The 27,825-nt window shown below is 42.8% G+C and overlaps 2 protein-coding genes across 3 annotated transcripts in view; both read right to left on the bottom strand.

The window, feature by feature from the left end:
• Positions 1-19,990, bottom strand: part of LOC115141478 (serine/threonine-protein kinase SIK2-like) — a 57,715-nt gene extending 37,725 nt beyond the window's left edge. Inside the window, exons 1-4 of one of the 2 annotated variants that reach the window (XM_029680373.2) lie at positions 19,560-19,990; positions 14,054-14,170; positions 11,770-11,833; positions 1,229-1,390 (exon numbers count right to left, since the gene is read on the bottom strand). In XM_029680373.2, the coding sequence (XP_029536233.1) occupies positions 1,229-1,390; positions 11,770-11,833; positions 14,054-14,170; positions 19,560-19,697 (481 nt within the window). In that variant the 5' untranslated portion in view covers positions 19,698-19,990. Of the gene's footprint in view, positions 1-1,228; positions 1,391-11,769; positions 11,834-14,053; positions 14,171-14,893; positions 15,020-19,559 lie in introns of those variants that run through there. The other variant, XM_029680374.2, reaches the window with a different exon arrangement.
• A 1,202-nt stretch (positions 19,991-21,192) lies between these two features.
• On the bottom strand, positions 21,193-27,428 carry LOC115141480 (layilin-like). The gene is made up of 7 exons (XM_029680375.2): positions 27,203-27,428; positions 26,038-26,335; positions 25,042-25,199; positions 24,442-24,486; positions 23,385-23,471; positions 22,984-23,098; positions 21,193-22,659 (listed from the first exon to the last, which is right to left on the bottom strand). The coding sequence occupies exons 1-7, from the start codon at positions 27,276-27,278 to the stop codon at positions 22,329-22,331; spliced, it is 1,110 nt and encodes a 369-aa protein (XP_029536235.1). The 5' UTR covers positions 27,279-27,428; the 3' UTR covers positions 21,193-22,328.
• Positions 27,429-27,825: the final 397 nt, after the last annotated feature.

The raw sequence follows: 27,825 nt of genomic DNA on the forward strand, positions 1-27,825 counted from the left end.
ATTTGTAATCCTAGGTTAATGTTTTCACTGGTCCATTTCCCCCCAAAAGTGTACCTTTCCAAACAATTGGATCGGAGTCATTGTGGTGGCGATATTGCCTTTGGTAATAACAACCACCACCTGCCACCACAACTGATCATCTTCTCTTACATCCACAGAGAGACAAACTGGGTCATGTTCATTAGATATCAAACGGAACAAAACAGACTAAAACCAAGGAGGGACTACAGGGACTCATTTTAATTTTTAGTTGAAAAACGTTTGGAAACGTTTTCCTTTGCGTGCCCTAATGAACACGGGAAGACAGGCTTCTTAAGTCTCTCTCTCTGTCAGTCACAGTCCGGACTAGCCTAGATCTCACACCACTGGAGCAGGAACGCAAGGACTCTGTGGGCATGCACACAGCGCGTCACTGTGTTTGACAAACATCTCAGAACAGTCCTTCTCACCCAGCCCTCTCGCAGATGCTCGATGACATTTTCACCAGCCCGCTCAAAATGCCATCTTCCTGATAATGCAACAACAGCCCAAGGCTCTGTGCAGTACAGCCTAGCTTTCAGCTCCTGCTTCCCTGATCTAGCTAGGGGGCTTTAGTCACCTCAACACAGTGCAAATGGCCTGCTCTGGTCGTTAGACATTTCAGAACTGAACCATCGCTGAGGTCATTGCTCCTGGCCATGTAATCCAACAGCAATGTTCTGATCAAAACAAGTTGTGAAGTTGTTCGCACTATATATAAAAGACTTGGTTCACAATTTCTAGGCCTATGTCGATTTACAGGATCTTCACAACTGTGAACATGAAACTCTCTCTACACAAGGTATTTTCATACAGTCCATCCCACTGGTCTTTCCAAATCAAATCAAATTGTATTTGTCACATACACATGGTTAGCAGATGTTAATGCGAGTGTAGCGAAATGCTTGTGCTTCTAGTTCCGACAATGCAGTAATAACCAACAAGTAATCTAACAATTTAGATTAGTCTTAAGTTCCCCTGAAACACTAAGAGTAGGGTTGCAAAATTCAGCTCACTTTCCAAAAATTGCCAGGACTCCAACCAGGATTTCTGGAAAACAGGGGGAATTTTGGAACCCTAGCGATGAGAAAGTACAGGAGTTTTTCTTGACCATGTGACTTGACCAGAAAAATGTCTGGTCTCTCATGACAGGTTATGGAGTCAAGGAAAAAACACAAAAATGTCTGGCTTCACTGCACTGACCACCTACCTGCTATCTTGATGTTCATGTGTCCGTCCAGCAGCAGGTTCTCAGCCTTCAGGTCTCGGTGGACTATGTTACGATTGTGGCAGAACTCCACCGCTGATAGGATCTGCCAGAACTTGCGCCGCGCTTCTAGCTCGCTCAGTCGCCCGTGTTTGGCCAGGTAGTCTAGAGGGGAGAGGGTTAGTCGTTCAACAGCTGGCATACATTCAAATCAAGGGTGGCTAGGATGCGTAGCCCTCAAACATGTACTGTAGGCCTGTGTGTGCTCCATGTCTTCTTCCTAGCTAAAGCTTGCTAGACTACACATTAGACCAAATCCATCTGTGTGCCTAACAGAATCCACACTCTGCTCATGCCTGAACAGTAATAGTCTAGTACAATTCCATTTGGGTTTGGTTTGCCATGGTTGTATAGTACAATCACATAGTGGCATGGAACACCTCAGCTCTCTCAACTATTCTTACAGTAACCACCCCTCCTCCGGCCAGCCTACAAAGGAAAGGACAGTGATGAGCCACAATAAGGAGCCTGGCCTGTGATTCTGTGGTCGGGTCGAGGCAGCAGAGTAAACACCCCCCCTCCACGGACGTAATCATGTGGTCAGTCACCACACCCAGGAGTGCTGGGTCAGGCCCTCAGACCTCAGCCAGCCAAGCCCGCAGACCCTACAGGCCCAACTAACGCATACAGTGCTCGACTAACACATTCTAGCCCAGCCTGGCTAGCTCCGCTCAGTTTACAGCTGGAGAGCTGAGGTGAGCTGGCAGGGCTGGGCAGTGACAAACACATTATTGCCTAAGCTTACTGTAATACACAGAAAACATTGAAAATGTCCTCATCAGCTAACTTAAGGAGGGGATAGAAGGAGGGTTACTCAGAACTGCCCTGCTGTTTGTGCATTAGCACATAAGAGGGGGAGGGAGTGAGAAAGAGCCAAGATGACCTAACTCCAATGTCCCTGGGTGCTGCAATGTCGTGCAAAGAGCTGCATGACGCTCTTCTGTTCTGACCCCTACGCTGCCTCTCTAAGGGACAAACGGGTGGAAACAAATTTGGGCCACGGACCATTTTCCTGAGACAAATGCAAACACTTGGAATCTATTTTGGGGCTCCAGAGTGATGCAGCGGACTAAGGCACTGCATCTAAGTGCTAGAGGCGTCACTAGAGACCCTGGTTCGATCCCGGGCTGTATCACAACCGGCCGTGATTGGGAGTCGCATAAGGCGTAGGCCGTCATTGTAAATAAGAATTTGTTCTTAACAGACTTGCCTAGTTATTAAATAGAAGGTTAAATTTTTTTTTAAATTAAATGTTGGGGGCTTGGCTTATCTTGTTTGAATAGTGTACATGTTAAAGAAACCTCCCCATCCATCTCCAAAGATCACGGACCCATCATGTCTCGATTCTGTTGATATTTCTTGAATTAGTATTCAGCGATGGTGACAAGTCCAAAAATTCTCCAACAGCAAACACTTCGCCCAAACTCTCACAACATCGCTGGGACCAAAAGGCTCCTTAACAGCTTTTACCCCAAAGCCACAAGACTGCTGAACAGTTACTCAAATGGCTACCCAGACTATTTGCATTGACCCTGTTTAAAATTCTACAACAACTTGCTTGATGTACATTCACTGGACTCTAACTACACACACACACACTTCTGCTACTACTTTGTTTATTATCTATGCATAGTCACTTTACCCCTAGCTCCAGTGCATTTGGAAAGTATTCAGACCCCTTAACTTCTCCACATTTTGTTACAGCTTTATTCTAAAATGGATTAAATAAATAAATAATCTCAATCTACACACACACACAAATACACCATAATGACAAAGCAAAAACAGGTTTTTAGAAAGAAAAACCTTATTTACATAAGAATTCAGACAGACTAAAAATGGAGCGCAGGTGCATCCTGTTTCCATTGATCATCCTTGAGATATTTCTACAACTTCATTGGAGTTGACCTTTGGTAAATTAAATTGATTGGACATGATTTGGAAAGGCACACACCTGTCTATATAAAGATCCCACAGTTGACAGTGCATGTCAGAGCAAAAACCAAGCCATGAGGTCAAAGGAATTGTAACTAGAGCTCCAAGACAGGATTGTGTCAAGGCACAGATCTGGGGAAGGGTACCAAAAAATGGCTGCAGCTTTGAAGGTCCCCAAGAACACAGAAGTTTGGAAACACCAAGACTTCCTAGAGCTGGCTGCCTGGCCAAACTGAGAAGAAGGGCCTTGGTCATAAAGGCCTGACAGAGCTCTAGTGTTCCCCTGTGGAGAACCTTCCAGAAGGACAACCATCTCTGCTGCACTCCACCAAATCATGCCTTTATGGTAGAGTCCCTCCTCAGTAAAAGTCCCATGACAGCCCACTTGGGAGTTTGCCAAGAGGTACCTAAAAATGACTGACCATGAGAAACAAGATTATCTGGTCTAATGAAACCAAAATTTAACTCTTCGGCCTGAATGCCAAGCCTCACGTCTGGAGGAAACCTAGTACCATGTCTACGGTGAAGCATGGTGGCAGCATCATGCTGTGGGGATGTTTTTCAGCAGCAGGGACTGGGAGAATAATCAGAATTGAGGGAAAGATGAACGGAGCAAAGTACAGAGAGATCCTTGATGAAAACCTGCTCCAGAGTGCCCAGGACCTCAGACTGGGGCGAAGGTTCACCTTCCAACAGGACAACGACTCTAAGCACACAGCCAAGACAACTCAGGAGTGGCTTCGGGCCAAATATCTGAATGTCCTTGAGTGGCCCAACCAGAGCCTGGACTTGAACCCAATCGAACATCTCTGGAGAGACCTGAAAATAGCTGTGCAGCAACGCTCCCCATCCAACCTGACAGAGCTTGAGAGGATCTGCAGAGAAGAATGGGAGAAACTCCCCAAATACAGGTGTGCCAAGCTTGTAGCGTCATACCAAAGAAGACTCAAGGCTGTAATCGGTGCTTCAATAAAGTACTGAGTCAAGGGTCTGAATACTTATGTAAATGTGATCAGTTTAATTTGAAAGACATTTGCAAACATGTCTAAAAACCTGTTTTTGCCATGTCAATATGAGGTATTGTGTGTAGATTGATGAGAAAAATAACATATGAATTCATTTTAGAATAAGGCTGTAACATAATAAAATGTGGAAAAAGTCTAGGGGTCTGACTACTTTCCAAATATACATAATTACCTCAATGACCTTGACTAAGCATAAGCATTAAGCATTGCCCATTGAGCATTGCCCATTGACCCAGTACCGGTACCTCTTGTGTATAGCCTCATTGTTTCTATTTTATTGTGATAACATTCATAGCAATGACCTGGGGAATAGTTACAGGAGAGAGAGGGGGGGATGAATGAGCCAACTGGAAGCTGGGGATGACTAGGCGGCCATGATGGTATGAGTGTATTTAGCTAATTATTCTAACGTAAAATTTGAATTGTAACCATCCGCAAATTCCAAATCAAATAAAACTCGTTAAGACTTCCTCCCGTCAATTACAACCATGAACAGATATAATGGGAGAGAGAATTAATCACTCATCAACAGCCTCTGGGGAACTCGTGTCATGATGGCATCTTCACACCTGCAACCAGCAGGCAGCCATGTTTGCAGCTCTGTATTTCACACCCTCACATAGCATGGAGGGAGAAAGACAGAGAGGAATGGGAACTCATTTCCCTCTACAGTACAAGGGCAAAATTACGTTCAAGACATTTCAACGATACAAAACATTTCAGGAGACCAACCAGAGTTCGAGTTTTAAAGAGTCTGAGTCATCTCAACAGCACCAACCACCCTGTGCTCACACGAGAGGGTGAAAAAAATGAAAAATGGAGCAACTGCAAAGTTAGGCTATTCCTAAGGGAAATATCAAGCATTAAATCCATCAATCTGAATTATAATTCCCTCATATCCAGTTCATTATGCAAATGAGAATGCATACAGCTAAAGTTCCAGGAAACTGACATTATGGCCAGACAGTACAGTACTTCTGATGAATGGTTAACTTCAGAGGGAATTAGAAAAACATGACACTGATTAGAGAGGGTGCCATATTCCATATTGTTTCCCCTCTTGACTGAGGCTTCACTTTGTCGCGTGTCTCTAATAAAAAATAAATAAAAACTCACTTGGCATGGGAATGTGGCGAGGTGCTCTGAATACGGAGATTGGGTGGGTGGGCTACTGCAGCTACACAACACAGCTGTGATAAACCTCTCTGCATATACTGAGTAGTAAGCCTACAGGGCCTCTTGCCCTATAGTACCTAACCAATCCCTCGCTAGAGAAAGTCTGGCCTTTGGATCCTGGATACCCATTTGGCTGGAATTAGCTGACACTTACATTGGACAATAGAAGTGATGTTCACTGTGCTAGATACTATTTTTTATTGCACTGAAATAGACATGAGAAATACAATATAGGGGTTGAGATGATTTTTTGAATGACCACTCCTTCCTCTGTCCCCCATAGATACAATCTCTTTAAGGTCCATCAGTCAAGTATTGAATTTCAAGCACAGATTCAACAAAAAAGACCAGAGAGCTTGTCGAAAGCCTCAAAGAAGGGCAGTGATTGGACGATGGATAACAATAACAAATCAGACATTGAATATCTCTTTAAGCATGGTCAAGTTAATAATTATGCTGTGGATGATGTATTAAACCACCCAGACACAAAGATACAGTATTCTTTCCGAACGGAGCCGCTTTATTCACCTTTCAGCAGAATAATAACCTACAACACAAAGACAAATCTACACTGGAGTGGCTTACCAAGAAGACAGTGAATGTTCCTGAGTGGCCAAGTTACAGTTGACTTAAATCTACGGCATGACTTTGCTCTCTAGCCTTGATCCCCAACACCTTGACAGCGCTAAGCCGTTCCATTAACACGTGAGCAACAGAGTCTGGTGCGCTCCAGAGTGCTTCCGCTAAGGGCTAATGACACAAAAAGCAAGCTTGTCACAGCAGTTACCGTCACACCAGTGGATGGATGAGTAATGCACTGCTTCAACGTCAGAAGGGGCAAGGAGGAGGACCAACAACATGGCAGCACAGTCAGGTGTACTCAGTCAAAGAAGTGCTGCATTCTGGGAGAAAGTGGGAGAGACTGGGGGGATGAATGATGAATCACAGGTCCAGGACAGGGTGTTAAAAACAACGAGGGAAAATCTCAGAAGAGCACCGTGTTCCAGTTTTGTTGGGTAGATGTGTAATCTCTTAACAGCTGCTCAGGTTTTGAAGAGATTGGAAAGCCGAGCGAGAGCAGGACCTGGCGTCCGTACATTTCTCAGCTGGCCGGCATCCAGACAGCCAAGCCAGGGGGAGCCTGCCCACTGAACAAGGGAAATAATGACTCTCTCCCTCTCTCCCGATCAATCCTGCAATGTCTCAGCTCCAAACTTATTTTCCTGAAATTTAGTACGGAAGTAAAGATGTACGCAGACGCTACACAATTCAACAATTCAACACTGCCTAGCATGCCCCAGGTCAATCAGCCATCAAAACGATGCTACTAGTGTCAGCTAGGTGAGTCAACAGTGTAGCCAAGCCTTTTCAGCTCAGACAAAAAAACACCCGATACCTACTGAGTAACAGAATTTAAAAAATTATAGACCCAACTACTGCAGCAGACAATAGAAGTTGACAGCCAAAATGAATCTCGCCGTGGCACACTCTCAGGAAGACAGATGTGTTTAGGCCTAGTCAATTAAACCCAGCTACTCTCCAGTATTGTTTTCTTCTGAATATGCATGGCCTACATTTTTTTTTTTTACCCCCTTTTCAAATTCAAATTGATGTCCCCTTGCCTCCCCACCCCCCTTCCTCCTCCTCTGCTTGGCGGTTCTGTTCCTCCTCATTATTTGTAGTTGACCCAATTTCTCCAGGTTTGATCAACTCCTGCAGCTTGGTGGGTGGGTAAGGCTGACAAGCCAGCAGACAGGTTGGCATGGCTGCTTTCACTGTGTCTGGCCCACCACCCTGCCAGACTCAAAGTCCATAGGGCTGGGATGGATGGATTGTAGAAATAGACCTACTGGAACTGTAAGTCATTGACTTGTATAGGAACGTCCGTCTTAGTAATTCCAATTCTATGGGATGGACATGGACAGACAGACTAGATCTCCTCCCAGACAGCTAGCTAGTTGACACCGAGTCTGGGACAAAGCTGGATGGATACGGACCGAGAGCAGCAGGCTTATAAAAAAGACTTTAAGCAGTGATAACAGATAGGTGGGTGAAGTGCTTTCTGGTGATTGGATAAAGAACTGGCTTCACAAAGCCACTAACAGACACTACTTGACAGCCTGCTACTAAGTCAAGTTGCACAAATGTAGCTTGGTGGGTTTGGTGGATCTTTAGATTGATGTTAAGTGGAAGGAATGTCTGTTTATAGTGGAAGAAAACAGAACGTCATAATCCTGTTTACCTACGTCAGCTATTGTGCTGCTTGCTGGCGCCTGAACATCTCAGTGATGATGTTGATGGCGAAAAGCATATAAATATGCATTATATAACCATATTACATTGTGCAATAAGAACAATAAGTAGGGCCAAAATGGTTCTGTAATACCTAGACATGATCAGCAGAGCAATCTAAGAATTCTCTGAAATTAGGTTACCCAAATGTACTGTCCGCCCTTCAGTTGGAGTGCTGCACTGATGAACTATCAAGCCCAGTCTATTTCTATCATAATGGGCTTGTCGTGGGCTGATTGCAAGACAAGTCCTCCAGGCGCCACATTTTCAATACAGCCCCAGAAAGAGTCCTGAGCCCTATGGACTTCCCTATGGGGCCTGGTCAAAAGAAGTGCACTAAAGGGGAATAAAGGTGTCATTTGGGATGTGGACCCGGTCTCAATGCAGTCGACTTTGTCCCATTCACTCGCCACTACTCTGCACCCTTCTTTATCGGTCGTGGTGAAAACAAGATGGCTGTTGTTAGAATCAACACCAGTGTCAGGTCTGAGCTTGACCCTGGCTTAACCCAGACACAGGGAGAAGAAGAGTGTCAAACACAGTTTGTTTATTTAGTGCAGTATCGCTGCTTTGCGCACACACACACAAACACGTGATGACCATCCAAAATAAGGCATCAACCACTTGAGAATCACTGCCACATTTCCCTACTCCGACCCTCTGTAAACATGCATTACTCTGACTAGGCAAAAATCACACAAACACACCACCGAAGAACGGAGTGTGTGTAAGAACAAAAAAGACCTGTCACATATAGTGCCTTCAAAAAGTATTCACACCAATGTACTTTTCCCACATTTTGTTGTGTTACAGCATGAATTTCAAATGGATTAAAATGGGATGGATTAAAATGGGATGGATTTTATTTATTTTTTTATACCTTTTTGTCCCCAATTTCATGATATCCAAATGGTACTAGTTACAGTCTTGTCCCATTGTTGCAACTCCCGTACGGACTCAGGAGAGGCGAAGGTCGGGAGCCAAACGTCTTCGAAATACGACCCTGCTTCTTGACACACTGCTCGCTAAACCCGGAAGCCAGCCGCATCAATGTGTCGGAGGAAACACCGTACAACTGGCGACCGTGTCAGCGTGCATGCACCCGGCCCGCCACGGGGGGTTGAATATTTATGTAATCAAGAAATGGTGCATTCGGAAAGTGTTCAGACCCCTTCCCTTTTTCCAAAATGTGTTACGTTACAGCCTTATTCTAAAATTGATTAAAATTAATGTTTTTCCTCAATCTAAACACAATACCCCATAATGAGAAAGCGGAAAATCAAACTGAAATATCTTGTTTATATAAGTATTCAGACCCTTTGCTATGAAACTCGAAAATGATTTCAGGTAAATCCTGTTTCCATTGATCATTCTTGAGCTGTTTCTACAACTTGGAGTCCACCTGTGGTAAATTCAATTGACTGGACATGATTTGGAAAGGCACACACCTGTCTATAAGGTCCCACAGTTGACCAAGCCAGGTCGAAGAAATTGTACGTAGAGCTCCGAGACAGGATTGTGTCGAGGCACAGATCTGGGGAAGGGCACCAAAAAAATTCTGCAGCATTGAAGTTCCCCAAGAACACAGTGGTCTCCATCATTCTTAAATGGAAGAAGTTTGGAAACACCAAGACTCTTCCTAGAGTTGGCTGCCCAGCCAAACTGAGCAATCGGGGGAGGAGGGCCTTGGTCAGGGAGGTGACAGAGCACCAGAGTTCCTCTGTGGAGATGGGAGAACCTTCCAGAAGGATAAACATTGGCACGGATAAGGAAGACAACTTTGCTGAGTGCCCTGCATCACTTCACTTTGTTCCACGTGTAAAAAAAAAACTGTCATCCTTCATGTGTCAAGCAAGCACTCCCTTTCCTCCCTCTACACAAACAAATAAATGAGAGAACCAGAAAACGCTGCTTGTATAACCAAGATGGCTGGTGGCAACAGCGCTGATTTTCATTGGAGCAGACCAGAGAGCATGGCGTGTCTGTTAGCGATAGAACATGCGCCTCATACCTCAATGGTACATCAAGATTGGTTCTATAAGTCCTAATAGATTACTTCTAGGGCTTCTGGTTTTGCCCTCCTTTCATGACCAGACTCTTATTCATTCTTCACGGCTAGGCTATCTAGCGTTTTCATATCAATAACCGCTCCAGTCCAGTAGTAGAATCCCACCAATTGTTTGTTTTCCACTTTTTAAGGGGCAAAGGTTAACCAACCCACTCACTTGTGCACACCTTCGAGCACACAGAACAGGAGTCACTGTACCCAGCTCTGCATTGCCTACAGTACAATGATGTGTCAAACATCATGCAACACAATTCATCAATACAAAAATCACTTTACATAACCATTGGGAAATGGCTTGCCTTGGGAAGGCCTGTCTGTGAGGTCCATGTACTGTACAAAAAACAAAATGTGCTTTGGGGTAAAATAGCATTCACATTTCGCATCTTTACCTACATCATATGATATTCTCTTAGGTCTTATTTGGTGGGTATATAGAAGACAGGTAAGCCTGTAACAACTCTGTACAGATACAGAAGGGTATTTGAGGAAAGGCTGTTTTGACTGACCCCTGAACTGAAAATGGAGGTCAGACAAGCTCTATTAACCTGTGCCTCCTCCTCCTTGCCCTCTCCCTCTCCCTGTGGGTGCCATCAAAGTGGCACAACAACATAAACAAGGGTATTTGGACAAACTACCAGCCTTGTTTAGTCAAAACACAAGACCAGGAAATCATCTCTAAATTCACTATCTACGTGGTTCATAATCATATATATATCATAGAATTCTAGTTCTATGGGTTTAACGCAATGCTTCTCACCTATGACAATCAATCTTCACTGAAAGTAGGATTAGGCGCAAGATATGCAAATGATGAGGAGCTCAAGGGAAGATTTAATAAAATCATCTCATTGTCTCTCAACAGGTGGAGGCATTCCTTTGTCCTACTACCTGTCCTTAGACAGAGTGAAAGAAGCCTTCCTTTTTGATTAAGCAAAAGCCTATCAGGAACGTACAGTGAGTACACCAAACATTATGAACACCTTCCTAATATTGAGTTGCACCCCCTTTTGCCCTCAGAACAGCCTCAATTTGTTGGGGCATGAACTCTACAAGGTGCCGAAAGCATTCCACAGGGATGCTGGCCCATGTTGATTCCAATGCTTCCCATAGTTGTGTCAAGTTGGTTGGATGTCCTTTGGGTGATGGGCCACTTGATACACACAGGAAACTGTTGAGTGTGAAAAACCCAGAAGCGTTGCAGCTCTTGACACAAACCCGTGCGCCTGGCACCCACTACCACAGGGGTTCCCAAACCTTTTCACTCAGGCCCCGCATTCAGCATTGGGGAACATCCCGCACCCCTCCTTCATGCACGCCACATTTATTTATATGGGCACAAGCACTGTTCATGACACAAACTGTTCACCCCCCTCTTGTTGGCAGAGAGAAAATGTTGCTGGTTTAAAGCACATTTTGTCATTGGCTGCAGAGAACATTTTGCAGTTTTAAATCAAGTGTTCTTGCAAATTCTATACATTTTGCCATGTCTAATGTGTATTCATGTGATATTTGAGTTATAAAACATTACTACAAAATCGATTGGCTAAAAAAACCTAGCATGTCAGCTAAAAACATTAGCTGACATGGGCTAGTTGATCCGGACATTATCTAGAAGTTATAAATAGCTCTCTAATGTATGCCACGACTAGCATGACAAGAGGAACTGATGATGCACTACCTAATTTGTAAATTTGTAAGTTCCTTAAAAAAATGTTAAAAAAAAAAACACCCCTGCAGGCATGCCCCACAGTTTGGGATCCACTGCACTATCATACCCCGTTCAAAGGCACTTAAAGATGTTGTCTTGCCAATTCACCCTCAATGGCACACATACAATCCATAATTCAATTGGCTTAAAAGGCTGAAAACTGCTTCTTTAACCTGTATCCTCCCCTTCATCTACACTGATTGCGATTTAGAGATTTATGCAAAAATTGTTCGACATTGTCGTCGGGTAAAAATTTGCTTGGTACGTCTGCGTCACTTACCGAAAATCTCCCCGTTCTTGGCATACTCCGTCACCAAGTAGAGCATGTTCTTGGTCTCCATTACCTATGAAAGGGGGAAGGAAACAATGAGTAAGCAATAAGCACACAGCAAAACAGATTAAGACCAACTTCAGCAATGACCTCGGTGCTGTTAAGATGTAAATTCATCTGATAATGCTTGTGCATGGATTCCTGGAATAGTATTAGGCTGGCTGACGTGGGCCTACTGAGAACCGCAGAACAGTCTTGATGAAAGGATCATAAAGAACAAATGAATGAATGCAAACTTGCACTGATCAGCAGAGTAAACGGCTTATACTGGCTGCACACAACAATAACAAAAAAGTCATAATTTTTTTTCGGAATTACAAAAATGACACAAATATGAGAGAACAAGGAACGATGTTCTGTTCCATGGTTGAACGGTTCCTCTATTCCCTGTAGAGTGCCAGCGGTGTGTGTGTGGGAGGACACCAGGGTCTACATCCCAAATGGCACCCTGTTCCCTATGAAGCGCACTTCTTTTGACCAGGGCCCTATGGGAAGTAGTGCACTACATAGCGAATAGGGTGCCATTTTGGGGCGCATACCCTGGTGTCCTCCCACACACACCGCTGGCACTATCAGCACAGAATTAGCCAAAGAAAACAACGGGATGAAGAGAGCTAAATTGAGAGAGAGGAAAAGAGATGCATTAATGAATCAGATACATTCACATCCCCCAAAGTGGTTCTTTCATGTAAATGCCCATCTGGGCACACTAACCCATTGCTCTGCACCCTTTCTGACCAATATGCCACTGCCTCCATGACTTTATCAAAGACGCTGTAGGGATAACCAATGTGACTTTCCCCAGTGCCTTTCATAACATGCCGACCACATGGCACTAATCATCCAAATTCTGCCAGAATACTCTGTCAATGATACAAATGAGGGAATGACATGGATTGTTGTCCCATGTAAAGGACAACATTATAGCCTACAACTTCTCTGTGTTGTTGTGAATGCTTGATGGGGACAAATAGGCAATATATTGATGGTGGGGATGAGGAGTTTATTTGAAACAGTGGTCGAAGCAAGAGCTGTGTGTGTGTGTAAAACTTGGGTCTCTGAGTCCACTGAGGGGGCATCCTGTGAAGCAAAGACCCCAAGGGGGGTTGGTTGTTTGGGGATGAGAGAGCGAGAAGAGAGCCGCTGCCGAGCCTGCTGCCCTCTGTTCATGAGGCCTGAAAGGAAATTACTAATTGACCCAAGCCGTTTGAATGGAAGAGCTGTTGGAAATAATGATACACAATGATTACACATCAATGTCTGGACCCGAGCCACTTGGTTGTGTAATAACGAAGTGCTATTCACATTGCCAATGACCAAAGTGACCTAAAGTCTTATGTAATAAAGTGAAGTCTGGGGTGGGCTTTTCAGGTTGACCAGTAGGACCTCCTCTGATGATAGAGCTTGGCAGCTGAACATTTCTTTCCCCTTCTGCTATTTACACTAGAGGCTGAAACCTACAGTGCAGTTTGGGTGAAATTCTGTCAAGCACCTTGACACGTTGCTTGAAGATGCAGAGGGTTGGTTGTTTAGTCATTAACTCAGTCAGACGTCAGCTCTGATATCTATGAAGGTCTAGGACTGTGAAGGCCAGGTAGATTGGAGATGTTTGCTAACCTATTAGAAAATATCCTGAATGACCGTAGGCGTTGCAAATTTATACAAAAAAACAGTGGTGTAAAGTACTTCAGAAAAATACTTTAAAGCACTACTTAAGTCATTTTTGGGGGTATCTGTACTTCACTCTATTCCTAAAGAAAAGTATGTACTTTTTACTCTATACATTTTCCTTGACATCCAAAAGTACTTGTTACATTTTTAATGCTTAGCAGGAGAGAAAATGGTCCAATTCGCACACTTGGTCATCCCTGGTCATCCATATTGCCTCTGACCTGGCGTCCTCACTAAATACAAATGCTTTGTTTTTAAATGTCGTCTGTGTGTTGGAGTGTGACCCTGGCTATCTGTTAAAAAAAAAATAATAATATATATATATACACAGTTTGGTTAATTATTATTCCTACTTTTACTTTTGATACTTAAGTATATTTAGAATTTTACTCAAGTAGTACTTTACAGGGTGACTTTCCCTTTTACTTGAGTCATTTTCTATTAAGGTATCTTTACTTTCACTCAAGTATGAGGACAGAATTCCAACACTGACAAAAACCCAGAGGACCAAATAAAAAGGGAATGTATGTTGTATACTGTTTTTTTAAGAGGAGCGATTTACCTGGTACAACTTGATGATGTGCGGGTGGTCCAACATTTTCATGATCTGTACCTCCCGGTAGATCTTCTCCAGGTTCACAGCATCTAGTTGGCTCTTGTCTATTATTTTAATGGCAACCTGTGGAACACAGTGATGAGACCCTGGACAAAACATTCAAAGGATTCCCTTGAGGTCTTTTTATGTAGGAAAATAAAATAAAATACTTTTTTGTAGGCCTACATTTTTAAGTGTCGCTTAGACTGAGGCAGATAATTCTAAAGACAAAAGGGGGAAAAAAGTGGTAAGCAGTAAGCCTCTCTCTCCATAATATAATTCCACAGCACTCTCAGTTCTTGCAAGGCAAGCAGACAAAAAAATAATAATCTCAAATGCTCTCCTATGTACAAAAAAAACTGTTTGCTGGAGGTAATCATAAACAGCTTTTATATTCAGTCACCCACACTGGGTGAGGCAAGGGCGGCAAACATTAGCAGAAGCTGCTGGAAAACAGGCCATTTCTTCATCCTTGCGAGAGTTGATTAACAGTGTGTCCATGTCATGATAACATGCAATATCCCAAGTCTCTCTCTCATAAACAGCATTTCATCACCAGGACTTGAAGAGATCCAAATGTCTGCGAGCCAAGCTCAGGGAGTAAACAAAAGCGAGGGGAGGCCTTTAATCATTCCACTCTAATCTTACCCAACACAACGCTTGATTAGATACATAGCACTACACTAACGCTCCTCTCGTTCTTCGTTATAAACAGATTACGTTGACGCCTCGATCACACCTACCGCGTCATAGCGCAAAATGATATGCAGCATCTGGATATTTGTGCAACAAAAGTTCAACATTTACCTTCTTGCAACCATTTCTGTCAAGCCATCCACACACAATTTGATGCATACGCCCGATATATCCAATGAGGTCAAGTAAGGTTGGGGGCATTCGTGAACTGAGGTCCGACTGATCACAAGATCATAAATGAAAGAGACCAATGAAAAAAGGGAACAACAGGAGATGGATAGTGGTGTAATGATTATTGTGCACCATAGCAACCAGTCGCAAAACGTTTTGTAACAGAACACGTTTTGCAATGAAAACAAGAGTTGATGATGGACAAATTCATGTAGGTCCCTTGCCATTTGCTTCTGTTGCCTTCCATTTTGTTCATACACCCTAGTTCTCCCATCGTTGTCCTACTGACTGACTGTTTTCACGCAACATGGATAGGCTAGGATTTCATCCCAAATGGCACACCATTTACAAAGTAGGGCGCTGCTCAAAAGTATCGCACTATGGGCCCTGGCCAAAAGTAGTGCACTACATAGGGAATAGGGTGACATTTGGGACACATGCTTGATATGGAGAGTCTGGACAACATGGTCAGAGGGAGAGCAGCAGAGTAGACCCATGTTCAGTGGCTTCAGCTGCCTCACAACATAAAATACAGTGAGGGTCATTCTAAGTACTGTACTGGTCTCTGCATGCTTATGACTCACATTACATTCCGTAATGGTCATCAGTTTGTATTCATCTGTGGAAGAGGGTGTCACATTGTATGTTATTCCTCGCTTGTTTCAACACGTAGCCAGGCTTATGTTGGTCTTTGAACTGACCAATGTGACTCGCTTGTTTAGCTGAGAAACATTGCCACTGACTAGCTAAATAGATACATATGCTATATTCAGAGGAATAGCACAGGACAGGACTCCAAGGTTCAGTGTCGAAATTGTTTAATTTTGCACCTTCGAGAGCTCCGTGAGCTCAAAGCTAATGAAGAAAGATGACCCCATCTGTGTCCGTGTTAAAAACAAGCACAGTCACAATGGTTACTAGTCCCCCTGTGTAATCGCAGTAGAATAGAAAGCTCATGGTGTTCCGGACTTTGAGGATGTTGCCAGTCAGGTGATTCAATCCAAACATGTCCTTCAAATGCAATTTTAACGAAATGATAAGATCTTATGATTTATGTTTATGTAGCTCTACTCAGCTCCATACACATCCTCAAAGAAAACATTTATGAATGTATCACACATTTTAGTCTTAATTTTTTTTAAAGGTATGACATTGGCCTATTCTAGATCCTTCATTATTAGACCAAATGTTTTGCTTTAAGAGAAAAGACTGACGAGAGACTATCAAACTACATCCCCTCTCCTTACTGCAGGACAGCGGTGCTCTGCATTGGTCGGAAAGCAGGAACTAAGGATGCACTGTGACCTGTGATGTGTTGTCAGCTTGCAGGGCAAACTCTCCCATTGAGCAGTAGACTATCAAGGTGACTACCAATATTACAAGTTATTTCTTGTGTAGGCTGCTATCTTACTCAAAATATAATGAAGTGGGATGGAACAAGTTGGCCACGTTAGCTACCTCAAGCGATATGCAATACAGCTGTCTGGGGAAGCAAAACAATGGGAGGCACCTCGATACGTTAGCCAATTGGCATATCCCAGTGACATCCAGATGGAAACCAATACTATAAGTAGGGCTGTGACGATTATGGAATTTTGGGTAACGATTATGCCCAATTGTCATGCAAATGGCCACGGTTATTGTCATATGCATCTTAGAAAAGTTGCTATGACATATATCATTAATAAATAACAGCTTTGGTGACACCGCTGTTTCCAAAACAAATGGTTTTGACCGATTGGAACATTACGAAATGATGCTTCTCCTCCCAACCGTGCCATTCTGCTCGTAAAATGATTAACAACTTTATGCACTTCTTGTAAAAATGAGTAAGTGTTATTGGGTAAACTACACTGCTCAAAAAAATTAAGGGAACACTTAAACAACACAATGTAACTCCAAGTCAATCACACTTCTGTGAAATCAAACTGTCCACTTAGGAAGCAACACTGATTGACAAATGTTCCATGCTGTTGTGCAAATGGAATAGACAACAGGTGGAAATTATAGGCAATTAGCAAGACACCCCCAATAAAGGAGTGGTTCTGCAGGTGGTGACCACAGACCACTTCTCAGTTCCTATGCTTCCTGGCTGATGTTTTGGTCACTTTTGAATGCTGGCGATGCTTTCACTCTAGTGGTAGCCTGAGACGGAGTCTACAACCCACACAAGTGGCTCAGGTAGTGCAGCTCATCCAGGATGGCACATCAATGCGAGCTGTGGCAAGAAGGTTTGCTGTGTCTGTCAGCGTAGTGTCCAGAGCATGGAGGCGCTACCAGGAGACAGGCCAGTACATCAGGAGACGTGGAGGAGGCCGTAGGAGGGCAACAACCCAGCAGCAGGACCGCTACCTCCGCCTTTGTGCAAGGAGGAGCAGGAGGAGCACTGCCAGAGCCCTGCAAAATGACCTCCAGCAGGCCACAAATGTGCATGTGTCTGCTCAAACGGTCAGAAACAGACTCCATGAGGGTGGTATGAGGGCCCGACGTCCACAGGTGGGGGTTGTGCTTACAGCCCAACACCGTGCAGGACGTTTGGCATTTGCCAGAGAACACCAAGATTGGCAAATTCGCCACTGGCGCCCTGTGCTCTTCACAGATGAAAGCAGGTTCACACTGAGCACATGTGACAGACGTGACAGAGTCTGGAGACGCCGTGGAGAAAGTTCTGCTGCCTGCAACATCCTCCAGCATGACCGGTTTGGCGGTGGGTCAGTGATGGTGTGGGGTGGCATTTCTTTGGAGTTGGCGGATGCTTTAGTCCAGGTCTGGGAGGAGACCATCCGCCACCTCATCAGGAGCATGCCCAGGCGTTGTAGGGAGGTCATACAGGGACGTGGAGGCCACACACACTACTGAGCCTCATTTTGACTTGTTTTAAGGACATTACATCAAAGTTGGATCAGGCTGTAGTGTGGTTTCCACTTTAATTTTGTGTGTGACTCCAAATCCAGACCTCCATGGATGGATAAATTTGATTTCCATTGATCATTTGTGTTATTTTGTTGTCAGCACATTCAACTATGTAAAGAAAAAAGTATTTAATAAGAATATTTCATTCATTCATGTTATTTTAGTGTTCCCTTTATTTTTTGGAGCAGTGTAGATGTACTAAATATAACGTTGTGAATCACTCCTTCTCCTGAAAAGAGTAGTAAGACGATTATGTTCACGGTTATTGTCGGTTACACAATAATTGTGCCAGCCCTAGCTACAAATTATTTTTCCTTCGCCCATCGAAAAAAATCATTCTTTTACAAGTTAACTAGTGCCATGCTGCTATTGTTGCCAGCAAGCCAGTATAAACTAACTAGCTGGGAAGGGCTCATCAGGATGACTGACTGAACCGAATCCATTCATCTCCACTTGACACAACTGCGCAACATTCATCTGCAATTTGGGCACCAGGCGTGTCAGTATTGCCTCTCCCTAGTCCACCCAGTCTTCCATCTGTTTCTGTAAACAAGCGCTGTAACATGGAAATACAGCCGTGTGGGAACCCTAACCCTATAAAGGTGTGTAGTAGTTTAACCTTTTGTTTCTTGTAAATAATTTCTTGCTGATATGAAAGATACATTCTTATGTTTCCAAAACCATACCGCAAGGGATGCATGTTAATGTTAAGAGCAAGCGTAGTGGCTCAACAAAACTCACCCTGCAAGGAAGACACCTTCGTCCAATGACTTATGTGTAATGGAACTGAAAGTCATGATCAAGGGCCATTAGCGTCTGTGAATGGAGTATGTACACAGCAGCTCCACAGTGATTGTCCCAAGAAGAGGCAACAAAATCACATTATTATTGGGTTATGTAACTAATGCAATGCACTAATGCCATGCTGCATGCCCTAGATATTTATGTGGTTGTTTACACCAGTCTAATTCCAATAATCAAAGCTCGATGATGAGTTGGTCATTTGAATCCATTTTTTAGTACTAGGGCAAAAACCAACGCGCACCCAAGGTGGGCTCCAGGACAGAGTTTGAGAAACCCTGGTCTATGGGGTGGCTTGTTGAGCACATTATACATAACATTATACAAACGTCACACAATTGTTACTTCGAGTAATGAAGCAATGTAATGATCCATGGTCAAATAAAGGCAGCGTATTGCACAACATTGAGGTTGCAAAGTGATGGGATAATGTGTCTCATGAATCTGCTTCACGGTTAGGCTAACGTTAGCTACATCTAAAACTGGGTGACACCCAATTTTACTAGTTAACCATAGTCGGACAGTTTTGATTAACAAGTTATATAATAGTTGGTACTACTCTATTGCTTTCTTCATGTGTGGGTCAAAAGCTTTGCAAAAAAACTACCGTGTTTGCAACAAAGCAAGCTAACGTTAACGTTACCTAGGTGTGAAATAGTCGAAACATGTCAGGGTCAAATGTGAACAGAATGAGTTAACTACAGAATGTGTAAATACAACTTTAGATAACAAGCTAATTTATCGCTGCAAAACAGGGGGTAAGTAACTAACGTTAGCTTGTTAGTTCAAAGGCAAGGTTAGTATCCTTTACAAGAGAATCACACGTTTAGGCTTACTGTAGTTCACGGTTACCTAACATGCTAGCCAGCTAGCTAGTTTGCTCAGTACTCACCTCGGTCTTGGTAATACGATGTCTAGCCAGCTTTACAACGGCGAAATTACCCTTTCCCAGAGTACGTTCGATATCGTAGAAGCCCACTCGGACAGGACCCCGGAATATCGGTTTTTGGTGATTGTCAGCCATGACCATGCTGTATTAAATGTGGTTTTGGGGGGTGAGGAGGTAAGGGCTCGCAACTTTCGCCTAGATATCGAGGAAGGGAAAACAAACCGCCCGCTAAAATGTGTCTATTCAAAATAGACAAAAAGTACAATTCTCGGTCGCCCTGCCAGTTTGAACGTGAACGACCCTTCAGACCAACGAGACAGGTGACATGTACGAGTGCCACAGGCTGCCACGCCACGTTCTCCAACACAACACGGCTAGAATATTTCAGCGAGCTACCTCTATTAACTAAAGTACACGAGTTGACTTGCAGGAGGCATCATATTCTCTCGTTGACGTACATTGACGTCAGAGCTATGGGGGTATTTGTACAGGGGGCGGGCCTCTGAAGCTGTTCCACGCTTCAGTGCCAATTCGTTTCCAAGGCAACCGGACCCACCTCTAACGTCAACCGGTTACATTGCTATTCTGAAATCTGTTAGCGCGCCGCCCTGAGTGGATAGTTGACTTTGAAGTTTGGCCTGCAGGTGCACACATACAGATTTTGTTACTCATGGTCAAAGTGCAGGGACTGGACTGTGGGCATTATTTATGTACATTTATACTACATTTACATACATTTTACATTTAAGTCATTTAGCAGACGCTCTTATCCAGAGCGACTTACAAATTGGTGCGTTCACCTTCAAATCAAATCAAATTTTATTTGTCACATACACATGGTTAGCAGATGTTAATGCGAGTGTAGCGAAATGCTTGTGCTTCTAGTTCCGACAATGCAGTGATAACCAACCTTAAGACATCCAGTGGAACAGCCACTTTACAATAGTGCATCTAAATCTTTTAAGGGGGGGGGGGTGAGAAGGATTACTTTATCCTATCCTAGGTATTCCTGAAAGAGGTGGGGTTTCAGGTGTCTCCGGAAGGTGGTGATTGACTCCGCTGTCCTGGCGTCGTGAGGGAGTTTGTTCCACCATTGGGGGGCCAGAGCAGCGAACAGTTTTGACTGGGCTGCGCGGGAACTGTACTTCCTCAGTGGTAGGGAGGCGAGCAGGCCAGAGGTGGATACTAGCAAATTACTCTTACTTGTGCAGCTGGGCTCTTACTATGAAACATATGCATGTTTATGCACAAAGCAAATTATGCATGCAAGTGATGCAACCACAAATACATCTCAGTACCAGAGGCGTCACCACAGACCCTGGTTCGATTCCAGGCTGTATCACAACCGTTGATTGGGAGTCCCATAGGGCGGCGCACAATTGGCCCAGCGTCCGGGTTAGGGTTTGGCCGGGGTAGGCCGTCATTGTAAATAAGAATTTGTCCTAAACTGACTTGCCTAGTTAAATAAAGGTTAAACAAAGATGCTTGCCAGGTTTCTCAGCTATGCATAAAACGGCAAACATTCACTTGGATTATGCTGGATGGTGTGTGTTCTGCAATTCAGGTTTGTACATTTTGGATACAGGTTATTATACCGAATCAATTGGTTTAAGACTAATAAAATAATATAACAGAATATGAGCAAATTATTATCCTTTTTTTTAACATACCCGTTGCACATCTAGCGATCAACATAGAATTTGAGTTAAGGTGCTGGAGTCCGAGACCAATGGAAAGACAGTTAAAAAATGACATGAAACAGCACCACCTGCTGGTTAAACAAACAATATGGAAGTCATGAGTTTGCAATAGTACAGTGAAGTAAGCTCTATCTTACCAAAGGTTTTATGACTTAGAAATTGTCTATTTTTCTGTCTTCTTGTACACAAAAACACAACAAAGTCACATTCAAGTAAAACTAACAAAATAAAAACACTTATGCTGGTCATTCATAGGCTTTATTTGTAGCCAGAGCAGTGTGTGTGATATTTGATAGGCCTAAATGTCCAGCAAGTGCATGTTTTGTTAATTAACCTATCGTGACAGCCTTACATGGAAAACTGTTGAGAGCAGCACCCCAAAAGCCTCTGCTGTCACTGCTAGATTTCCTGGATGTGCGAGTTCCAGATGTGCTTTCGGAATTTCCTGTCAGACATCCTTCAAGAACACTCAGCTTTAGCTAGTTAGACTACTTTTTCACAACACTCTAGTCAGCCCCACTTGAATATACAATATACGCAAAACATGTATTTTCTTGATTTTCTTCACAACATTGTGATAAATACAAGTTTATAAGACGAAGACAAAGGAATAGGCAAATAAACGAATGCTACACACTGTTATTCAACCTGGACTTTGGTGTAGCCATGAAAAGGCACATTAAAGACTGTATCCAGCCAGCTCAAACTGGTGTCATGACAGTGGAGGCTTTGGTAAACATCATTGGGAGGATCATCTCTCGCAGACCATTGCTCAGCGGTATCGTGGGGTCAGACTTCTGTCATCCGAGTTTCCGAAGATATTGTCCTTTTCACTGACATCAGCCTCCACACAGGAAGCCTCAAATGGGTCTTCTTTGTATGGTTAATGGGCATACCCTAAAGCAAACACTTTATAATACCACACAGGATCTGTCCGTCCTGTCTCACGTCACATGATGCCATACAACCCACCAGCAGGATATATGAAAGCTTAATGGAGACACCAACAGTCAGATGCCCAGATGGCTCAATGGACATGTGGTAAAGAGAGAGGCACTGCAGGACAGCAACATTATTCATAGATCTCATTCTCCACCCATCCAGTCTCGTTGAGATAGTGCCGACCCTGGTCTTGGCAGGCCTCATAGATGCCATTGGTCACAAAGCCACTCTCTGTCACTGTGTCCTTGTTTGAAACATTCTCGTAATCATCACACTGGGTATGAAGAGAGGAGTCACAGAAGGACATCTTCTTGATTGATTCAGGTGCCATGCTCTCCAGATCGGCTGGTTGAAGCTTAGTGATGTCCTGGTAGGCATAGGGTCCTTGGATGTTGCAGGCCGCTGTGGACATTGTACCCCATTGCTCTTGCTTAGGGTAGCTATCTGTTTGAGACTTTCTCCTGCGTAAAGACAGTCACACTATCATTTACAGAGGCATGTAGTGAGCCACACACACCTCCAGCATTGCCTACTTCAAATACGGCATTCAAAACCACCTCAAAACAAAACATCTCTTAAGGCCATCTTATGCTCTGTGATGTCTGACGTTGATTATGTTTCGCAAGCCCTCTTGTGAGCTTCCTCTGTTTTGCCAATCTTATGTCATTTTTTGAACTTAGAGATGTTTTACACACATTAAAATAATGTTAGGTGCCCTTGAAAGGTGCCTATCGTACAAAATGTATTATTGCATGTTATTATTTAATGAAGCAAACAAGTATTACCTTTTGGCTGCCCGTTTATAGCAGAAGACTCCTGTAGCCACAAGCAGCAGCAGTAGAACGGGGATAGTGGCAAATAGAATGTAGGAGACATATAAGGCATTATCCGAAAGAGTTACTGCAGGGAGAAAAAGAACACCAGAGGTAAGATAATGGTATTCTAGCCTGGTCCCAGATCTGTTTGTGCTATCATGCCAACTCCTTGTCACTCATTGCCAATGACAAGGAGCTGACATGATAGCACAAACAGATCTGGGACCAGGCTAATGGCAGTAAGTTGGCACCTCAACTATGAATACTTTTGGAAAAAACGTTGGAAAATAAATGAGGAGATTACTTATTGCATTTGGGACACAATGTACAAGGATCAAACTCGATAGACCTGAAGAGTGCAGATTTTTTACCTGATGATTCAGACATTCCTATTTTTGTTTTCTCATCACTCACTGTAGCTGACGGGAGGTTTGGCATTAGAGATATAATTGGGGCAACTGGAAAACAGATCATGAACAAAACTTGTAAATAGACAGACACTGTAGCAAAACGTGTAAATAGACAAACACTGTAAGTTCGTATGATATCCAAAAACGTCATATAGCCCAAATAAATATGTAGACTAAAAATAAGATAACATTTGTCTTCATCTGAGATGAAAGAATGAGCATGTGTGATGCAGAAATGGGTAGACTAGTATAGTATGACTAATATGCAAATTAGCAGCATACTAGAAATAAACTCCTAAGGTTTCAAGCAGCATCACTGTTAATCTATAATTGTACTATAGCCTACTGTAGGCTATAGTACTGTACTGTAGCCTAATGCATTGCCTCTATTAACTGGGAAGAGGATGAATTGAACGGGACTCTGATAAAGTTTTTCTATTTTACCCTATTTTCTATTCTATTATATTGTGATTCATAAATCTTGACCACTAGATGTCATCCTATACATAGACACTTCGGTGATTGAGACTGGTGATGTCATAATCATGTTCGAGCTGTTGATCTCAGTATCAACAAATGACTCATCCCAAGGATTCACATATTTGACCTTAACAAAATCTAAATGTTTCTGTTAAAAATGTCAAAACAATGTTTATAAATAGCACTTTTATGTAAGCGTAACTTAGTGAAATCATCACTTACTGTAGGACACAGCCAGGCCTAATTGCTGAACATTAAAGAAGGTAATTCACTAAATTGTTGGACAAAAATAACCATTAGATCTCTTTTTTTTATGCAGACTTTTACCTATATTGAATGAACTCAATCACTGGTCTATGTGTTACGGTAAATGTGTCAAATCAGACCGTCACAATGGTAGGCTAAATGTGTGAAAATGTATAGATTTCCAGATTTTACACATTTACCGTAACATATGCACCAACCATCTGTTTTGTGGTCCAGTAGACTCTAAAATATCAGAGTCATAATGTTTTTTTTGCTGCAGGAGTGGGTTTACCTGTGTATACTGAATTCCACACCACAGTAAACACTGGCAACTTTTCTGTAAGAGAAAGAAAGAGACAATCATCAGCTGCAAATTAATATGGACTATATTTATTCTGAATGATCTTTTTCCCTGGTTCCTTGTTGATAAGCTGGTATTCAATCAAAATCATACCATACAATATGATCTCCTTCAGCAGAGATAAACTACAGGATTGAGATTGGATAAATGTAATGTAACATGGGTCATATTCATTAGTGCACACTGTTGCAAACCGTAACAAAACATTTCGTCAACGGAAACGAGAGATTATTATTGGACAAATTTAGGTAGTCCCTCCCTTTTTCGGTACATTTCCTTCCGTTTGCTGTCTATTGAATACAACCCTGGTTTAATCTGTTCATGTCTAAATATGGACACTATCAAGGACACCGGGGCCATGTTCAGAAGGGCACAATGTTGTGGAACGTTCAGATAGAAAAACATGATGTAGAACAAACATAACTTTCTGACATGTAGAATAATGAATCATGTCAGCTCTATTCATGACATTTTTATCTGCAATGTTCCACAGCGTTTGCCTACTCAGAACGTGTCCAGGGTACAGTTCACCTTCAGAGTACTTGCAGACGAAATTGTTCTTGGTGTTGCAGTTTTCATCGTTCCACTGGAACATGAAGCGCCCGCCTTCGTCAGGGGGGGCAGAGGGCTGGTGGTACAGCACCACACACATCTCGTTGCCACACGATGGCTCGTCCCAATGCCAGTTTCTGCAACGAGCGTGTTTTCCATAGGTCAACAACCCTATCAGAAATTCACCATCATGCTTCTAAAAATGGACCCTCATCCTACTGATACCCGCTTTTGGGGAGTAGTTCTGCTAGTAATTTAACTACATTTAGCAGTAGTATGGTGGCATTTGAACTAAATTCAAATCAAAGTAGAGTTTTCAGTCGTTAATTTTTTTTGTTTTGCCATGTAGTGGTGTAGCTAGCTACTGGAACAATACACTATTCTTTTTTGCTAAATAAAATAATATATGGGTGAAATCGGCAATCATTTCCTTTCTTTTTTGGCCTCAGGCCTGCCTAATTCTCACTTGAAAGATTTATTTTGTGATTAATAGGATAAATTACACATTCTGTTCAAATCTGACTACAGTGATCTGTTATTGCAATTTGTCATCTTGTGACACTTCGGATTTACATATGATCATTTTTCACTAAGTAGTTTGGATGTAGTGAACTACTTTTTCAAAGTAAACTATGTTTTTTTAAGGATAGCTTTAGTGTAGCTTAATTTCTGCCAGTGTGAAGTAATTAGTACCTTGGTAAACTATATTTTCAGAATAGCTCCTTCAACACTGCCGATACCACAACATTCATGGTTATTAACATTTTACAGATAAAATAGCAATGACCCTCAAAGCATGAAGATATGTTAATCCACGATGCTCTTTGATGACTCTCAGACTATTGTGAGTCATGTGAGTTATCGCTATGGCTCTATATTTTCCTGTGGTGTGCATGGCAACAGCTGCAGGGATCTCCTAGACTTTTTGCTACAGGGATCTCCTAGACTTGAAACCAAAGTAAAACACAAGGACACCTGAATCTGGCCTTGCTGCCATCCAGCCAGTAGTACTGCGAAGGGCAGCCTATGGTAGTCACCCGGTGGCGTGGGCTTCTGTGCAGCCCGATCCAGAAGTCCCCATCAGTGGCTTGCAACTGCTGGATGAACCTCTCTACCAGGTGCTGCTCATTGTCAGTCTCGATACTGAGGATCTCCCCCCCATCCGTTCTGCAGGCCTGGCTGGCATCATTGAAGGTCACCCTCCGCCGTGGGTCCTGGAAGTAGTTGATCCTGTAGCAGGGTCGCTCTGTGCCACGTCGACAGATCCTCTGGCCTACAGTGCATCACATTGGAAAATAAGAAATTGCAAATCAAGAATGCAAATCAAATTGCTACTTCAATTGCAAAATTGCAAATCTAAGCATGGCTAATCAAGATTGGCAAATCAGAATGGTAATTAATTAATATATATTCATTGGAATAATATTGCAAGTTGTTATGCAAGATGTGAGGACATATGGCACACATATTAGCCTACATGAATTACATGATAATAGGCCTATGTGCAAGAGCTCTTGATTCTATGTTGGCCTATTGCCATAAGCTTAAGAAATGCTTTACTGTTTTTCATAAGCGCTGGCATGTAAACACTATGAATTGGCTGCATGTTATTATTTATTGATTATTACTCTCTTATTTTCTTTATTATTAGGGCCTTTATTAATAATGTTGCGAATCACAGCGATTAAACTTTCAAGTAATATGGCCCACCTTGATTTTGCGCGTTGATTTTTGCACCTCCTTTAGGCCATTGAATACCACATTGGTCTTGTAAATCTGTAGCCTACTTGGGAGCACAATACCCCATCTCAAAACGAATCATATTTTTTCCGACACACAAACCAAAACAAAAAGCCTGCCCTGGGTAATGTAAAGGCCTATTGAAGTGAAATTTCGCAGTTAGTGTTTTTTCCATGTAGCCTACTAAAGCACCCGACTTTGAGCGACGTTTGAAGTTTCTATTTAAACATTTTAGTCGTCCAAAATCTTTCTTTCGTTAGGCACTAAAGAAACATGTTTTTCCCGCACATTCAACAGGGCGCAATATTTTCATGCATTAAATAACTTTGGTTAATCATACCGTTACTTTTTTGACAATGGGCTTTGACAAGTTTGAAAATTTTTCCCTGTAAACACTCACCATTGAGTTCAAATTGGGTGAATCCTGGTTGGCAGAAAACAGCGAAAACAATCCCGAGCAGTTTAATAAAATCCATTTCTTCATCTTCACTAAAGCGTTCACGTGAATTCGAGCAAATCCGTGGCTGCTCCTCAAAGCCTGAGAGAGGGAAACAATCGGATATGGTCACATCAGAATTAGGTCGAAGTGTTTTTGTAGGATCCGGTTTTTAAACCCCTCTTACTGCGGATGGCCTTTGATTTTGTGTAAGTCCATCCAAGATAAAAGTTTAAAGGAGCAACGCTTCTCATATCTTGCTATGTTTTTTTTGCGCTCATATAAAGACATAATAACATTAGGCTACTCCATGCTGTACCCACACAATAATCAAAGTCACATATATTTGATAAGAATGGGAGAGAGACTAGAATGAATGGTATGTTATACTGAGTGAGAGAAACATACATAGGATTGAACAAGTGTATAGTAAATATTTTCAAATTCACATTCATGCACACGCGCCCACGCACGTCCACACGCAAACACACATATGCAAACACACACACACACACACACACACACACACACACACACACACACACACACACACACACACACACACACACACACACACACACACACAC

This window comes from Oncorhynchus nerka, linkage group LG14, assembly GCF_034236695.1.
Source record: "Oncorhynchus nerka isolate Pitt River linkage group LG14, Oner_Uvic_2.0, whole genome shotgun sequence".
NCBI classification, from domain to species: Eukaryota; Metazoa; Chordata; class Actinopteri; order Salmoniformes; family Salmonidae; genus Oncorhynchus; species Oncorhynchus nerka.

What these genes read in the sequence shown, in the direction of transcription:
- LOC115141480 (XM_029680375.2), bottom strand. Translation starts at nt 27,278, where the DNA reads ATGGATTTTATTAAACTGCTCGGGATTGTTTTCGCTGTTTTCTGCCAA. An exon ending in GTGGAATTCAGTATACACAG is followed by an intron (nt 23,472 to 24,441) that starts GTAAACCCACTC and finishes TCTGTTTTCCAG; the next exon opens with TTGCCCCAATTATATCTCTA. An exon ending in TATAAACGGGCAGCCAAAAG is followed by an intron (nt 22,660 to 22,983) that starts GTAATACTTGTT and finishes GTCTTTACGCAG; the next exon opens with GAGAAAGTCTCAAACAGATA.